The sequence below is a fragment of the Anomalospiza imberbis genome, chromosome 26, assembly GCF_031753505.1.
Source record: "Anomalospiza imberbis isolate Cuckoo-Finch-1a 21T00152 chromosome 26, ASM3175350v1, whole genome shotgun sequence".
In the NCBI taxonomy this organism is placed as follows: Eukaryota; Metazoa; Chordata; class Aves; order Passeriformes; family Viduidae; genus Anomalospiza; species Anomalospiza imberbis.
The window spans coordinates 5,937,412-5,952,247 of record NC_089706.1 but is presented as its reverse complement, the minus strand read 5'-3'; the positions used below and the strand labels follow the sequence as shown (position 1 = coordinate 5,952,247).

At 59.1% G+C, this 14,836-nt stretch overlaps 1 protein-coding gene across 3 annotated transcripts in view; it reads right to left on the bottom strand.

Moving 5' to 3' along the window:
- NAV1 (neuron navigator 1) overlaps positions 1-14,836 on the bottom strand; it is a 75,153-nt gene that overhangs the window by 51,873 nt on the left and 8,444 nt on the right. For all 3 annotated transcript variants that reach the window (XM_068173365.1, XM_068173363.1, XM_068173364.1), the window contains exons 2-4: positions 9,194-9,805; positions 8,715-8,815; positions 5,817-6,539 (exon numbers count right to left, since the gene is read on the bottom strand). In XM_068173365.1, the coding sequence (XP_068029466.1) occupies positions 5,817-6,539; positions 8,715-8,815; positions 9,194-9,780 (1,411 nt within the window). In that variant the 5' untranslated portion in view covers positions 9,781-9,805. The remainder of the gene's footprint in view (positions 1-5,816; positions 6,540-8,714; positions 8,816-9,193; positions 9,806-14,836) is intronic.

The window sequence follows — 14,836 nt, the reverse complement described above, 5'->3', positions numbered from 1 at the left end:
CCTCAGAGGGTGTGCAGGCTCTGATTCTGTGCTGAGCTGGAACAAATCCTACCCCGTGCAGTGGGCACAAGCATCAGCCAAGGGCTGTCCTCAGATGCTCAAGTGAGAGTGGGCAGGGGGTTCTGCAGGTAGGAGGGACCAGGGACATTGTCTTCTGGCACCACAAGAAGCTGCACAGGAAGACAAAGAGCTGGGAACCTAAATGGGCACAACAGGGCAATTGATGGTGGGAGGACTTGTGACAAGGGAGTGCTGTGGGCACAGAGATGCATGCCACAGCATAACAAGCCAAATACACAAAGCTGGGAACAGAGGCATGTGGAAGATGCTCTCTAGAAGGACCCAGAACTGCCAGTGATTCCCTGGGTGCCACCCACATGGAAGCACGTTGTTCATGAGGCACCAGGACCAGGCAGGAGCCATGGGTGGGCTGTGTCCATCCCAGCAGCATTCAGCAGTCACACCCATGGGACTGTAAAGCCTTGAGAGGGCATCACCCAGGTCCCAGTGTGGTCACATCCCATCAGCAGATCCCAAATAGCATTTCCAGAATTTCCATGATTTTCTATTCATTTGCATATTTTCTTTTTAGATATGTTGGATTTGGGGGCGAGATACAGGCAGTCGCTGTGAAAGCCCCATTTGAACAGGGATTTTCAGGCTCTTTGGAGAGAACTTTGTTTCAGCAGTGCATCCCCAAATATGTTTGTTTTCAAGTGTTTGCTCTGCTGTCTTTCCATAGGAAAATTTGAAAGACAAATCTGTGTTTGTTTTTTTCTCAGCCCTTTTTCCACACTGCCATAATCACTGGGAACAGACCACATCCCAAACAGCTTCAGTAGAAGCTCTGGGGCCCTTGGATCCCAATTCCAGATCTTCTCCCCAGTCACTGCAGCCATCTCAGCTGGAGAAAGCAGACATCTACTGCTTGCTGTCAGCTCCTGACAGCAGGCTGGAAATAGCAATACAACTGTGTACCACTCCCCTTTCTCTTCACTATTACCCCAAAGGCAGGAGTCCAGCTCCGTGGGCAAAAGGAAATAAATCCCCATCCCAATGACCTCGTCACACAGATGCTGTCACACAGGGACCTTAAGAGAGGAATATCATTAGTGGTATCAGGACAGCCGCAGCACTTTACGAGGCAATAATCCGCTCTCATCACTGTGAAGAGCTACTTGGTCTCTGACCTCCTCATGGTCTCCTGCCAGGAAGCCTGGCTACTGCTGCCCAGCGGTGCCACGGGCACATTAGTGCTTAATTAAACCGGTAGGAACAACATGGGGCAGAGGGAGGAATGCCATGGGGCAGAAGTGCCTCTATGATCCCACCCCATGTGTTTCCCAGCAAGGAAGGCAATCAGAAAAGAGTAACTTGGTTCCCATCTCCACTAGGGTCAGGAATGCCCTTGCATGGGACATGTCAGATGCCAGTCTTTTCTGCACTGTGGTTTACTTTATAAACCACAGTCAGATGCAACCTGCAGCTCCCACATGTCACAGAGCCCATCTGCCCATTCCAGCCCTTGGCTCTCCCCCCCACCACTGAGGGGCTGCTGGCACCCACTGCCCACCCAGCGCCAGCCTGAGCACAGCTGGGCTCTGCCCTGCCTGCGTGTTGGCACCATGAGGCTACCGACTCCCCGTGGCTTTATACTGCCCAGCAAGGACGTCCCTGCTGGGCCACCTGGGAAGGGTACCATGGCCCACGCGAGGGCTGCAGAACAGAGATGGGTTATAGCTGCAACTGAAGGGTTTGGCAGGGCTGCAGACTGCTGCAGAGAGCATTTCGGGGAACACCATCTCCACTGGGATCTCACGTGTGTCCACCTGGGTTCTGGCCCACACAATACTGACCACTTATTTGTTGATGCGAATTAGCAGCCACTTAAGAGGCACCACATCCAGCAAGAGATGGACAAGGAAATGGCTGTAGAAAGCAGCTGCAGAATCTCAGAGGTGCTCTGGGGAGCTCTAGGTAAGTGCAACCATCACACTTGGCACCACATGCACAGCCCGTACAAAAAAGCCCCTGCACCTGATCAGCCCTGTCCATCACACGTGGACACGAGCAGGGTGAGCTCTGCACAACCAGCTCTTCCACCATGCTGGCCACGTGCCCTCCGTCCCCTTCATCCTGTGGTTGGGCACCAGCGTAATTAGCAGCCCCAGCTGCCAGGCAGTTTTGATGAGAAGCCTCAGTCTTTGGTTGATGCGAAACGTATAATTTGGATGATGGAAATAGCCTCTACAAAGCACATGTGGTTGCTGCATGCCGGTGACCTCTCCTGGCTTGCGCAGGCTGCTCTTTAAACATGGTTCAGCTACAAAGGCTTCAGTGGCATCAAACAGATGAGGCAGCGGCAGTGACCGAATGAGAGGTAACATTTGGCCATGACTGAATAAACTGTATTTTTGGCCAAGAGGCTTGGGAATGCTTCTGGCAGGAGAAGCATGAGGTAGCGATGAGAATTCAGGTGTGGAGACTAAAGACACACAAGCTCTCTGGAAGCCACTGTGGCTGGCAGTGCCAGGAGCTCAGAAGCTGTACAGGCTTCTCAACACAGGTCAGCAGTTCAAGGACAACCATATCTGCAGAGGCTGGAAGTCCCCGCAATTTCCTCTCTCTTCCCAGCACAAACCAAGCTTGTGGCTCTTTCCAGGCCACTCTGGAGAGCGTGTCCTTCAGCAGACATTGCCAAACAGCTCAGGCTGAGGCTTCGCTTGCCAAAGGGACTGATGAAAACAGCAGAGACCTTCCTTCCCTCCCTCCTAAGCATCTCCTGTAGCAACCAGGAGAAAGCCCCTCTCCTGGTGCTTCTCACCAACCCTAGCAGGGTGTGAAGCCCACTCTCCTGAATCCAGCTCTCCTGGGATCCCATTACTTCTGGGTCCATCTCCACCACAGGAACTACCTTTTCCCGGGGAAGCCAGGTTGTGGAAGGTACCATCACCACTGGGGAAGACTTCATCCGCCTGGATCGCAAGCAAAGGGGTCTGGAGGCTCAGCGTATGTCTACACAACCTCAAGTTGTGGTTGTACCAGCACCACTGTCACACAGCTCCTTTCTCTCCACATCCCAGGCTCCTGGTGGCATCCCCATCACACACGCTGTCATGGATGTGCCAGGTCATGGCTGGCTTGGGTAGTAGGTGTGATTCAACTCCCACGAATGTGGGAAGTGCAACCCCATGGAAGGGAAGGGAAGTTTCAGCAGGGTGAAGCTCCTGCTCTGTCCACCCCAGACGCTCTCCCCATCCAACTCTGGACACAGCCCTCGATCCCCCCTGCAGGAAGTCTGCCAGTCCATATGTCTTGGAAAATTATTGGCAATACACAGAGGACAGATCTGGCAGAGTTTGGGCCTCACGGACCAGCTGACCAAGTCTTCAGATGCTAAGTGCAGTTCAAAGAGATGTTCAACACCTCCCAAGGTCAAAGTCAGCCCTGACTGATGCAGGTGAAGGTTTGGCACCCAGAAACCAAATCAGTTGCTGGGGGCACTTCCACAACCATGATCTTCCTCAGAGTGTGCACAAGACCCTGTCTTGGATCTCTGGTACTCCAGAGTACCACAAATTGGGAGTCACTCCCATGTGGACCAGTCCTGCAAGGATTTCTCTTGGGGATGCTGAGGAAACTCCCACCTAAAAGGAGAGCATCATGGGGGTACATTGAGATTCCCCCAGGCATCCCAGCATCAGAGAGTGGCAGTCTGTTAGTCCTGTAAGTGACAAATCCTCCTGCAATCCTGCCCTGCTCCCATGGTATCTGGTGCTACCACAGCATTAGGCCTGAGGACGGATGTCTGTAAATCCAGCTGTGGGACCACGGGGCAGCCTGAGCCCCCACAGCCGGGCTGCCCTCATTCATGCCACCAGCTCATCCCCTCTGCCTGCCCAGGCCTTGAGCTCACTCTGTGGCTTCCACCTGTGAGCCCTGGGATGCCCCAGCATCAGGGCAGACCCTGCCAAGGAGGGCACTGCTGCTGCCCCCGTGGCTGGGCCCGGCCGGGGGCCAAGGGCAATGGTCTGGGAGGCTCCATGCCTGTGTGCCAGCACACGCTGGTGCGAGCTGTGCCAGAGCCCGGCTGGAGCTGGGGCTGTGACACCCCGAAGGCTCCTGAAGCAGCCAGGGGTACACAGGGAAGCGGACTCGGCAAGTGTGGCTTTCCAGGTGCCTGGCTCCAGCACACACTCCAGCTCGCTCCACATCTAAACCACCTCCCCCAGGCCCCAGCCGCAGCAAATCTCTCTCTCTCTCTCTGAAGAGAGAGATTTCTCTTCATCACACAGCAAGGACAAGACGTCTCAAGCCAGCTCAAGCACCAGAGAAGCTCCTGGCCCCCTAAAAAGAGATGCCAGGCAGGGAACTTGAAGGGACTGGACACACCAGTCCTGCCTGTACTGCTCTGTACTGCTGCTCTCCCACCACGAACAAGCACCAGGGCTTTACAGCCGGCCAGCTTGAGCACCATGATGGCTGTGCCGGGCTCCCTTGCCACCTTCTCATGCCAGTTTGCCAGACCAAACACAGCTCTTCAGAGCCATAAGCCCCCAACGTCATTGCCCAGCCAAGACCCCAGGCACTGCTGAGTGGGATGCAGGAAGATGGGGTGTCAGCGGGAAACAGAGGGCTGCCGAGGCAGCCACAATTCCTAGAGATCAGCATGCAGCACGAGAGAATGGCAGGGGCTGGGCTCACCTGTACCGAGAGCCAACGCTCAGCCCACGATGGGGCAGTGCGTTCCGAGGTCCGGGGCACAGCCAGCACTGGGCCAGCGCTCGTTGTTCTCATGGAAACCCACTGTGCACACAATGCACACAGCAAGCTCGGGGATCAAACCCACAGGGAGAGCAAAGGCAGGCAGCCACAGCCTGAAATCAGCTCACACAAACCCTGCAGCAGCATCCTTGGAGACCCTGCTCTGCCAGAGACCCAAACCTCAGTGGAGCTCTGGATCTGCCCAAAACGGAGCAGCAGCATGAACCCCTCGCACGGCACCTCCACCAGCAGCTTCCCAAGGTCACCCCCAGGGCGAGCCACGCTGATGGTGGGGAGCAGCTGTGGCACCCAGCTGTGCAGCCTCCATCACGTTTGGTGGGTGTTGAGACAAGGGATGGCCAACAAGACACGTGGGGGAGGACAAGCTCCACCACCACCACTGCTCCTTGTGAGGAGGAACTGCCTTTCCTCCAAGGCAAGAGGCAGCTGACAGTACTTTCCCTCAAGCATGCCTTGGAGATGCACTGAGGGCTGGAGCCCCTCTGCTCTCGACCCAAGCTGGAAGAGCTGGGGGTATTCAGCCTGGAGACAGCTCTGGGGAGACCTTAAAGCCCCTTTCAGCGCCCAAAGGGGCTCCAGGAGAGCTGGAGTGGGACTTGAGGACAAGGAGGAATGGCTTTCCACTGACAGAGGGCTGGGATATTGGGAAGAAATTCTCCCTGTGGTGGTGGGAAGGCTCTGGCACAGGTTGCCCAGAGAAGCTGTGGCAATCCCGTCCCTGGCAGTGGCCAAGGCCAGGTTGGATAGGGCTGGGAACAACCAGGGCTAGTGGAAGGCGTCCTTGGCCATGGCAGGGGGTTGAACAGGATGAGCTATGATGTCTCTTCCAACCCAAACCATACTGTGGTTCTAAGTGACTGGGGACACGGAGGCTGATGACTCCTTTCCCCTCAGCCTCCCTTCACTTCAAGACTCCGAGGTCGCCACCAGCGGGTCCTCACGGAGCGTCGGGAGCCCAGATGTCTCCAGCTGCCACCTCTGGCCATTCCCATCTCGACGTCGAGCCCGGCGGTCGCGCCGGCTGCACTCACCCAGCATTTGGCTGAAGAGCAGCTGCTCCAGGTCGCCCAGCACCGTCACCACCAGCTCGGGGTCCACCTTCAGGTACGGCTTCTCCTCGGTGCCCGCCGCCACCGCCGGCCCCTTTCCGCCCAGCAGCTCGTCGTCGCACTTGCCGCCGCCGCCGCCCGCCTCGGGGGCCTTGCTGAGGGGCTTCACCTCGGCGTAGGGCCCGCGGGGGATGCGGCTCGGCTTCCCGGCGGGCGGCGGCTTGGCCGGGCCGGCGGGGCGCGGCGACAGCAGCGAGTGCTCGGAGCGGGACAGGCTCCGCGACATGGCGGGCGCGTCCCGCCCGCGGGGGCCGCCGCGCCCGCCGCCCCCCGCCGCCGCCGCCCCCGGCGCTGCCGCCTTGGCCATGTCGTCGCTCCAGCGAGGCTCATAGAGCTGCCGCTTCTTCTCGGCGTCGGTGAGGAAGGCGAGGTTGGTGAGCGACTTCTGCTTGCGCAGGTTGGAGCCGGCCGGCAGCCGCCCCTCCGCGCTGCTCGCCTTGAAGACGCGCAGCTCCGCGCCCCGCGGCCCCGCGGCCGCCGCCGCCGCCGCCGCCTTCGCCCGCTTCGGCATCACGGTGCCGCCGTCGGGGCCCCGCCGAAAGCCGCGCTCCTCCTCGCCCAGCTCCACGTCGGGAAGGCTCTTGAGGTTGCTCCCCAGCATCCCCGCGCTGCAACCATTTAACCCGCCAGGCGCTGCTGCTGTTGCTGCGGCACCGAGGACACACCGGGCGAGACAGAGGGAGAGGCGCCGTCAGCGCCCGTCCCACCGGCCGGGGCGGAGCGGTGAGGGGATGGCGCGGGCGGGGAGTCGGGGTGGGGGGAGAGGGGGGCGAGCGGCACGGCCCCACCTCGCCGCTCCGCCGCCGGCAGGACAGCGCGAACCAGCGGAATGTCAGGGGCGAACAAAAAGGGCCCGCCCTCCTCTGCCGCGGGCAGGGGGCGGGGCGCGGCGCGCGCGCCCGCGGAGGGCAGGGCGGGGAGGGGGCGCGCGCGCCGCGGGGCGGGGCCGGGCGGGGGCGCGCGCGGCGGAGCCTGAGGCGGGCGGGAGCGAGCGGGACCCCGGGGACGGTGCTCGCTGCGGAGCCCTGCGGCGAGGCCTGGAACCGGCCAGCTCGGAGCCACCCATGGCCCCCGCCACCACGGCCTACCGGCCCCGCTCCGCGGCCCCTCGCAGGCAGGGACGTGCTGCGAGCTGGGTGGGAGGTGGATGAAGCCAGCGCGGGGGCCCCACGCCCCAGCACCCTGCGTTGAAGCACCCCTGTCCCGCCCGCCATGGACCCCACACCCACCTAGACACTGCGGGCCTGTTCCCGGGGGGGGGCCGAAACATCCCCGTTTCTCCCCAGATTGTGCAGCAAGAGCCCAGGGTGGCCCCGGGAATCTCGGGAGGGACAATGTGGCCCCCAAACCCAGCGGGGCCTCTCCACTGATCCTAGGGAATTAAGGGCGGGGGGGGGGGGGGGGGGTAGAAGGGGAGTGGGATCTGGTTATCATCATTTTTCATTAATTACCCGTCCCTTGGGAGGGGTGAATTAAGTCTATTTGGTGACCTCACGCGGGCTGCCATGGCAACCGCCGGGAAATATTGCATTAGACCCCATCACTGCTGCCGAGATAAGGACGGGAGGACCGGAGGTGGTGCGAGCCTCCCAGCCCACCCCCGGGCTGGTGATCCCGGGTTCAGTCCGTAGTAGTGCTGAAAAGTCCCAAAATAACTCCGCCTGGATGGGACAGCAAAGGGTGCCCCCCAAAAAAAGGGTGATTTGCACTAAGAGGTGCTGCTGGGGCAGGATGGGTGCACAAGCTGCACCCCAAAGTCACTCGGGGTTCGGGGGAGGGCTGTTGCCTGGGTGCAGGGCCCGCTGTTGGGGGCAAATCTGCGGGTGTTGTGTCGTTCTGGGGCTGCTGAGGTGGTTCTTGGGGTCTCCCAACGTCCCCTGTTCCCTCTGGCTGCGGCCGGCAGAGCCGTGGGAGGCGCCGCGGGCCGGGAAGCGGGAGCAGGCATGGAGTGAGGGAAAGGATCCGGCCCCTTCCCCGGTGCTGAACCCGCTCGGCTTTGTCCCAAAACCTCCCCAAGGAGCAGAGCAGCGGCGCTGAGCGCATGCCAGCCCCGCTAGCTCCCTCCTGCTTCCTCCTGGAACACCCTCCCGGGTGCCGCTGGCTCCAGCACTTTCCAAATCGGGGCTCAGCGCTGATTATTCTCTGACTGAGGTGCTGGGACCCCAGGTCAAAGTCGAGCTCTGCCAGGAGCCACCGTGGACCTGACCGACTTCTGTCCCTTCAAATCACTCGGTGAAGCTCCTGGCTCTCTTTTTCCCCTTCCCTGCACATCTCTGGAGCATCCCGCCATCCTCCGCTGCCGCTGCCCTGGCAACCGCCGCCCCAGCATCCTCCCTGGACCCGCCTCCCCAAAATCTCCCCCCAAAGCAAGCGCCAGAGGGGACTGGGGTGGCCTCAGCATTGCAGCGAGGAGCTTGTATTCAGCCCTCGAGAAAGGGGGTGACCCGGTGGTGGGTGTGGGGAGCCAGCGGTCCCTCCACGCCAGCTCCTTGGAAATGGGTCATTCCTGGAGCTCGCTGGAAAACTGGGAAGAGGAGGGAAAGGAGCCAGCCGGGGTGATGTCCCGGCGCCGTCCCAGGAGGGGTGAGTCCCCTGTGCTTCTCACAGGGTAGGGTTTTGGCCACGGAGGTCACATAATGCAGGAACTGCAGATGAGCCTTTCCCAGGGAAGTTGGGGGCACCGCCACTGTGAGGGTTCCCCCATGCCCCACTGACCTCCAGCCCTGGATCCCATTCCAGCACAAGCCTCTGTCCCCTGGCACTGTCACGGCAGCCCCCCAGCAGGACACCCCCATTGCTGACCAACCCCTCTGGACTCACTCAGGCCTCTGGGTTTGGGGTCAGGGTGAGATCCCTTCTCAGGACTGAAGCACTCATCACCCAGGGACGTGGCCCTCTCATGCTCACGGTCCTCCTGCAGCCTGTGGGCAGAGGGGGGTGAGTGTGGGTGATCAGGAGCAACTGGCTGGAGACCCCCAGGAGATGAGAACATGGAGCTGTAGGCTCTGCCATGGTCTGGGAACACTGGTCTCATGGCAAGGGGTCCCAGGGCACCCTATTCCCCAAAGAGTCCATCCCCTGCCCCACATCAAGCTCCCATGGGTGACTTAGGAGCCCCAGCAGCCCAAATCCAGTGGGAACCTTCCTTTTGGTACAGAGCCCCCTGACCCAACCCCACCATTTTCCATGGCCACCTGCTGGGCCTGCCTGCCTCCCCCTGTCCCCATGCCCCCCACAGCCCCATGTCCCACGGCACCCCCAGCCCCATGTTCCCCCATCCCCGTGCCCCAGAGACTCACCGGTACTGGAAGGGTGCCACAGTGGCAGTGATGGGGTGGCTGTGTGGGGGCCCTGAGGAGAAAGTGATGGCCCCTGACCCAAACACAGGACCCCTCCCCTGTGAGCCACCATGAGACTCATCCCCTGTCCCTGCTGTGGCTGTTCCACTGCCCTTCCCAGGGGACCCTCCCAGCCGCCCCCCACCCCTGCCCTGTGCTAGGGGAGCTTTGCACAGCTCAGTGGGCTCCCCCACCCTGCCTGCCCCTCTCCTCCCACTGCCTGCTGCCTCTGGCCATTTCCCAGGGGACACCAGGGGTCTTGACGGGGCTTTCTGCCCACCCTGAGCAGGGACACTGGGGCTTCCCTCCCTGCCTTCAGCCGGTTCATGGCCAGCAGCTTTGCCAGTGGCTTTGGGTTTGAGAGTCTTGGGACCGGGGGCTGGCACCTTCCCTGGCCGAGGGGACAGAGCCCTGTGGAGGACAGGGGACCCCGGGGTGCTCAGGGGGGCTGTGGTGTGCAGTTTGCCATGGGCTATGGCACGGGGCACTGGGATGGCAGACTGGTAGTGGCTGCGGCCAGTGGAGTTGACATTGGCTGTCCCCTTCATCCTGGTGAGGCAGCTGCTGGCAAGGCTGTGGAGAAAGAGGAGGATTCGTTACAGCCCAGCACAGAGAGGGCACCCACAGCCCCTCAGCTGCACCAGACCTTGGTCTTTTTTCCTACTGGCCATGGGTGCTCAGTGTCCCCATCCTGGGAGAAGGCCACTGCACCCCACACCCCCGAGTGAGGACACACACGATGTCACCTGACAGGGATCCACAGGACCAGGATCTACGTGATGTCCTCCCCTAGGGAGCCTGTGCAGCCCCACCCCTGTGTCCCCAGGTCCCTACAGCAGGTGCCTGCAGCAAGGACATTTGGGCACAGACCCTCACCACTTAGGGCTGCACCACGGGCAGGATGGCCCTCTTGGCCACTTGAAACTTTTTCCTGGTCCGCCAAACCGCCTCCTGATCAACCAAGACCACCTCCCAGACACCTGAGGCCATCTCCTGGCCACCTAAAACCATCTCCTGGTCATCTAAGAACCAACTCCTTGTCACCTGAAACAATCTCCTGTCACCCAAGAGCACCTTCTAGTGACAGGAGGACCAGCTCTGTGACCCCATCTACTGGTGTCTGAGTCCCACCCCCACACTGGAGTGCCCTCCTCATCCCCAGTGTCCCCCCACATGGTGCCACCTGCCACATCTCTCCATGCTCCTGCTGTCATCTTGCTTGTCTCATGGTGACTTTCCATGTCACCCCTCAGACAGTGCCCTGTGTCCCCCCACCTTGCCTCGGTGTTTTTCTCCATGTGATAAGGATGTGGTCTCATCCCACCCAAAACAGCCACAAGCAGGGCCATCCTCGCCACCACCAGTGACAGGGATGTCACACAGTTGCAGTGAGTGGAGAAGCTCATCACTCCTCATGCCCACAGGATTTGCCCAGGCAGGCAGAGCAGAGCTCAGCAAGGAAACCAGCCATGGACAAAGCTCCATCTCCAACTACCACTCGCCTGCAGCTCTTCAGGAAAAAATCTCAAAACTCAAAGAAAAAGCTTTTCTCCAGAGGAAGAAATGAGCTCTAGAAATACGGGGAGTTGTGGTCCCACAGTCACTATCTGCCACAAATCTCCCAGGACACACATTCCACAGGCTGCTCAGCATGGTTTCACTCAGCCTCCTTGAAAGAAAACCTCTGAGGAGGAGAAGCTTTTTGGAGTCCCAGAGCATTTTGTGGGGACCATCAGCTCCAGGCTGGCCACCCATGGTAAGGGTTCCTCTACCTGGTGCTGCCTTAGTGTTGGGTGGGTGCAGTGAGTGCTTTGGAGGGTGTACTGGAGCCCACGGGGGCTGTTCCTGGTGGGCTGGGGAATGCAGCCTTCCAGGTACGCCCCTACACACACCTCCTCTTTCAAACCACCCGGCCAAGACAGAGCTTCTCCAGAGCTGGAAAGAAGCTGTGGGGTGCAGGCAGATGGCTCCTTCACCCCGAAGGGAACAGCAGCCCAGCCTCAGCCCTGCATCCACTGCATTTCCCAGCAGAGGTTATTACATGAACAAAGTCCAAAAATGTCCCAAACCGTCCTGTTTTGCCTCTTCCCCAACCTGAGCTGCCCTGAGCCCTGCTTCCCCCAGGCTTTTTGGGGGTCTGCAAGGACCAAACCATGCCCCACATTCTCCCCACCATGGGATGACCACGTCCCTGCCACAGGCAGCACTGAAATTCCCTTTTTCCAGATCCACATGAGCTGGATCACTTGATCATGGAGCTGTGGGTCACGGGGAGAAGGGCTGATGCAGCGGAGGAGATCAAGGAATCGCAGCGCCAATTCCAGCTGGGAGCTACAAAGCTCCTTCCAAAGCAATTTTGATTAAGGGGCAGAGGAAACTGACACGCACAGCTCTGGGCTTGCTCTCCCTGAAGCCTCTGAAACACTGGCATGTTTCAGAGGACGTGTCCCCACATCCTGGCTGAGCTGTCCCTGTCTCTGTCTCTGCTCGCCATGGTTACGGCCCTGAGCCACGGCAGAGGTGGGTGGAGGCAGTGCTGGGACAGGCACGGGGGGCTCTGGAACAGATCCATCCTCGAGTCACTGTGGGAGGTGATTCTGCCACTCCCACGTGGGCACATAGATCCAGCTCAGGGGGCAACCACAGCCCCAGAGTGGGGGCCTGTGCTGGCACCAGCCCACACCCAAGGGTGCTGCAATGTGGGCTGCAGGAGCCAGGCAGGGCTGTCCCTGTGCCAGTGGGATTTCCCGCACCTACAAAGGTCACTCCTGGGAGCGTGGGCTCAGCATGCAGCTGGACACCAGCTCATTTTTGGGGGCCTAATGTTCCCAAACTGGCTGTGAATATCAGCAGAGAGCAGCTCCCCTCTGTTCCCCCATCTGTTCCCAGGCTGCGCCCCACAACCCACATTTACAAACCCCAATTCTATACTTTTTCCCCTCTCTTTAAGGCAGCCTCTGCCCTGAGAGTGCTGTGCCTGGGGACAGCAATTCACAGCCTTGAGCTGCAAGACACCTTGTGCAAACACAAACAAGGTTGACCTTCATAGAACTACAGAACAGTTTGGGCTGGAAGGGACCTTACAGACCAGCATCTCATTCTAACCCCACGCCATGGGCAGGGACAGTTTCCACTATCCCAGGTTGTTCCAAGCCCTGTCCAACCTGGCCTTGGACACTTCCAAGGATAAGGGAACCTTCCTTCCCATAGGTGCAAGGATGATGAAAGCAGTGGTTCCAAGTCACCCATTTCACCCCAAGGTCCCTTACACAAACACTTCCAGTCCCAGCAGCTGGTTCTGGTGGGTTTTCTCCTAACACGGAGGAAGATCATTTGCCCCTCACTCCATAAAATCTGCCCCAAGTTCATTCTCAACCAACTCAGAGGCAAATTCTTCATCTAGATTTATGCTATGACCTTACCTTCCCCAGCACCCACTAAGCACCACAGCATGCTGCACTTCTCCAGCCCTGCCTGCTCCCTGTGGGGCATGTGGCATCGGAGCTGTAAACAGGTTTTGTAGATTTTTTTTTCCACTCTGGATTTCTCTCTTGTGGACACATCTTCCATTTCTCCCCCTCTGAGCCCACAAGCAATGCCACAGCTGCAGCAGAAGCCAAAGCTGCTGCGCTGGCCACAAGAAGATCAATCCTTCTCTTGTGCTCACAGGGTTGAGGCTTCTCAGGAGATGCCAATGCCTGCTGGGAGCCAGGCTCAGAGCAGTCCTTTTCCCACCACACACACCTCAGGTGCCTCCAAGGAATCCACTGTGCATGGCTCAGCACTACTGACCCCTCCCCAGGCTTCACCCTGCTCTGGAGACGCCATGGGCTGCCTGGGGGATGGCTGAGGGATGATGTGGATGGGGCCCTGCTCCCCCAGCCTGTGACACCAGCTGGACCCTCCTGCTGGGGTCCCACACCCGGGAACGCCATCAAAGGCATAAACCAATGCAGCTCCTGCCAAGTCCCTGTTCCCCCAGCAGCTCCAGGAGGAGCCACTCGTTTGCCCAGAAGCCCCCTTCACATCCAGCATCAGCCACCACGAAATCAAACCATTCCTGGGAAAGATTCAGCTCATCCTTGTTCCCAAAGAATTCTTCCTTTGCCTCCAGACTGCTTTTACCCCATCCAGGACTGGGTGTCCCTGGCACGTGCCCCATGTGTGATGATGGCAGGGGAGCGGACGGGTGCCCCATCGTGCTGTGTCACGCTGTGTCACGCTGTGTCACGCTGACATCCTGCTGCCTCTGCCTGGCTAAAGCAGGTCATGGCTTGACCCAGATAGACCCAGCAGCTCCTTTGCAATTAGCTCAAAAGGGAAACAACTTTCTCCTTCAGCCCAGGAACAGCTCTCAGGAACAGGCTGCTGCTCCTCCTCTGGGTAATATGAGCCCTGGGAACTTGCACCTGATTTAATCTGGGGACTTCCAGCTGCTGGGTGAGTTTTTGGTCCCATCGCTCCCCTGGGTATCAGCTTGGGATCACTGGGTCCCGTGGAAGTGGAAAGCAGCAGGTACACACGAGGTGCTTCAGCACAAGGGGATATTCTGGAGCAGCCACAGCAGTGCTGAGGGCAGCAGAGCCGTGCCTGGGCATCAGGGTGGAGCCTTCTGGGCAGCTGGAGGCATTCATCTCCCAGCCAAGCAGAGGATACTCATTCCAGGTGCCTCCAGAGCTCAGGTCTGGAGGTGAACTTCAGTTTTAATCCCAGAGGTGAGGTGGGATTTGATCCCTTTGGACGATGCCATACACAGAGTTAAGAGTGTTCACACTGAAGGAAAAGCCTTAGCTGAGCTGTGTCCTTCATCCCAGGAGAGACACAAGCCAGCACATCCCTGAAGGCATCTCCTTCAAAGGGCATCTGTTGTGCCTGGAGCTTGAACTACTTCCTCAGCCTTGTGTCCAAATCCATCTCACACGTGTGATTTTAGCAGCCAGAAATGAACAGGGACCTGGAGCCTGGTCTCCTTTCATGTCCCCATTTCTATGACCTAGAGGGGTCACTGGAGCATTCCCAGCACTGAGGCAGATCTGCTTTGGAGCCATCCATCACCTGAGCCAAGCTGGGAACAGCCTCCAGCCCTGCGGGGGCTACAATGAGTGGCCGAAGCCCCTGGCTCCACCACTGTGCCTTGGAGGGGTCCAGTCACGGGGCTCCCATGTTTCCAAGAGAACAGTGAATGGCTCTGCAAGCGTTTTGCTCTTTATTTTGTAGCATTTTGGGGTAACTTTTATAAGCGAGATAAAATTTGTTTCTCTCCTACCACAGCTTAGATCCCTGTCAGGGATGACATGCTGTTCCATGTCCTAGGACAAATGTGGCAGGAGTCTGAGCATGGACACTGACTGATGGAAAATGTGTTCAACCCTTCAGCTTCTGCTGGCATCTTGCTGCTATTCTGTGACTATTTCCCCACCCTGACGCAGCCTCTGGAAGGGGTAAGAGAGCTGAAACCAGGCTGATAAATAGGAAAAAAGGAGGATGGATCCTTCCCTGGGTGTACTGGGATGCAGAACCGCTCTGTAAATTGGGAATCATCCTTGAGACACCCTTGGGACTGGCAGCACAGGAACACCAGGGGCTGCAGCACTGTGCCAGGCG